The sequence below is a fragment of the Silene latifolia genome, chromosome 1, assembly GCF_048544455.1.
Source record: "Silene latifolia isolate original U9 population chromosome 1, ASM4854445v1, whole genome shotgun sequence".
In the NCBI taxonomy this organism is placed as follows: Eukaryota; Viridiplantae; Streptophyta; class Magnoliopsida; order Caryophyllales; family Caryophyllaceae; genus Silene; species Silene latifolia.
This window is the reverse complement of record NC_133526.1, coordinates 71628148-71630450: the sequence shown is the minus strand read 5'-3', so window position 1 is coordinate 71630450 and position 2303 is coordinate 71628148. Positions and strand designations below refer to the sequence as shown.

At 34.3% G+C, this 2303-nt stretch overlaps 1 protein-coding gene across 1 annotated transcript; it reads left to right on the top strand.

The window, feature by feature from the left end:
* Nucleotides 1-341: 341 nt before the first annotated feature.
* Nucleotides 342-1983, top strand: LOC141648673 (uncharacterized). Its single transcript, XM_074457398.1, has 2 exons — nt 342-1805; nt 1876-1983. Exons 1-2 carry the CDS (start codon nt 342-344, stop codon nt 1981-1983), a joined length of 1572 nt encoding a protein of 523 aa, XP_074313499.1.
* The last annotated feature ends 320 nt before the right edge of the window (nt 1984-2303 follow it).

Sequence of the window (2303 nt, the reverse complement as noted above, 5' to 3'; positions counted from 1 at the left end):
TGGTGTATGTCGGTTTATACACTATATATATACATGTAATCATCAAACAGAAAACACAATTCTATGATATGAAATATACATTACACTCAATCAATTCAATGTTTACAATAACAACAATACAAGATTATTGTTTGTTTCACATGGTATCAGAGCCTTGATATTCAAGAATTGATCATACGCTTCCGCACAATCACAACAATATTCATTCATCTTCATCTTTTGTTCATCAATCATCGTTCCTTTTTTTCATCACAAATCCTCTTTTTCATTTGTTTTCATCTGTTTCTCTTTCTTTTATCACAAAATTCATTAACAAATTGTTACCAAATTCATAACCCATCATGCCTGATCAAAATCAATCTTCTGATCCTTATGAGTACTATGATGATCCACTCTATCTCTCATCTTCTGATCAACCTTTTTCTCAGCTTACTGCATCTTTGTTTGATGGCACTGATTTTCTCAGCTGGAAACAAGACATTCTCATGGCATTAGCAGCGAAGAATAAGGATGGGTTTATCAATAGCACCTTGCTTAAGCCTGCCAGTACTGACAAGAAGTTTCATCAGTTCATTCGCTGTGATCTTATGGTTCTCAAGTGGATACTTAACTCCATTGACAAGCCTCTGCGAGAAAACCCGAAGTATATCAGAACAGCAAAGGAGTTATGGGATGAGATAATGGAGAGGTATGGACAGTCAAATTTTATTGAGATTTATCAATTAACACAAGAATTGAATTCTGCAACTCAATATAATGCCTCTATAATTGAGTATTATAGCAAGGTTATAAACTTGTGGGAAACACTAGAAAGTTTGGATCCTGTTCCAGGCTGTTCCTGTGGTAAATTAGCTTCTTGCACATGTACTTTGCTTAAAAGAATGCATGCTAGAGATCAACAAGCAAAATTGATTAAATTCTTGATGGGATTAAACTCTGGGTATGACACTGTACGTACACAGATTCTTTCTATGGATCATTTACCTTCTTTGAGTAAAGTTTTGGGCTTATTACAAAAGATAGAAAAACAAAAACACCTTACTGATGTTGTTGAAAATCTTTCTGATGTGAATGCTTATACGAGTTACAAACCTTCTGATGTGTCTCATAAGTTTCACAAATCAGGCAGTCAGTCTGATAATAATGATCCACCAAAGTATTGCAGTCACTGTAAAATGAACAATCATAATCTGGATGATTGTTTTTGGGTCAACAAGTGCACTTCTTGTGGCAAAATAGGTCATTCAGTTGACAAATGTTTTCATGTTGTTGGGTTTCCTAACAAGAATACTAAGGGTAATGGTAAGATGCCTTACAATAAGCATGGTCATAATCCTAATGTCAAGAAAACAGCAAATAATGTGGATACTCTTGAAGATTTCTCTCCTCTGGGTAATGATGATGGGGCTGGTACATCTCAGACTCAACCTGTTCAGTCTATGTCCTTTGATTCTTCCATGATTGATGGTTTGGTAATTTCTGTAGTGGATCAAGTTCTACAGAGGATTTATGATTCTAAGCCTGGACTGTCATCTTCTAATTTTGCAGGTATACTTCACTATGCTCATTCTGCTACTTCTAACTTGTTTCTTAATGATTGGATAATAGACACAGGAGCATTTGATCATATGACATATAATATTAATTTGATGCATAATAAGACTATTTTGAAGGTTCCTATATTGATTGGTTTGCCAGATGGTACTACTAAAGTTGTTAAAATTATTGGTGATGTTTTGCTAACACCTGCTATTACTCTGAAGAATGTTTTGTTAATAGCTGACTTTAGACAAAATCTGTTATCAGTTAGTAAATTGCTTGATAAAAACAACTTAACTGCTGTTTTCCTGTCTAATTAAATATTGTTCATTTCAGAACCATTCCAGTAATAAATGTGTTGCAACAGGAAAAAGAGTAGGAGACTTATATAGGTTTCAGACAGCTGATACTCAGTCTCTAGTACAAAAAATTGCTGCTGCTTAAAGTTTTTATGTGACACCCCGCGATAAAGCGGAAAATATAACTAATAAATTAAAGCAGAAATTTATGAGATTTTAAAAACTTTTAAATTACTAGTTAAAGATTAACACGCGGGTGCCAAAAGAAATGAAACAAATACAACAATAGACAAAATTAGGTTATTACAACCCAAGTCTAGAAAGCGGGGAAAAGATATCTCACGAATAAACAAATAAAGGGTTTCTAAACTAGCAAACTAAGGTCCAAGGGTTTTGTTCTCGCTAGCCCACACGTCTTCCCCACGTAAGCATCTTCACAACCTGTCATTCATGTAAACATGAACG

Excerpts from the sequence above, each read along its gene's own strand:
- LOC141648673 (XM_074457398.1), top strand. The coding sequence starts at position 342 with ATGCCTGATCAAAATCAATCTTCTGATCCTTATGAGTACTATGATGAT. Across the intron at positions 1,806-1,875 it reads TTAGACAAAATCTGTTATCA|AACCATTCCAGTAATAAATG; the intron begins GTTAGTAAATTG and ends TGTTCATTTCAG.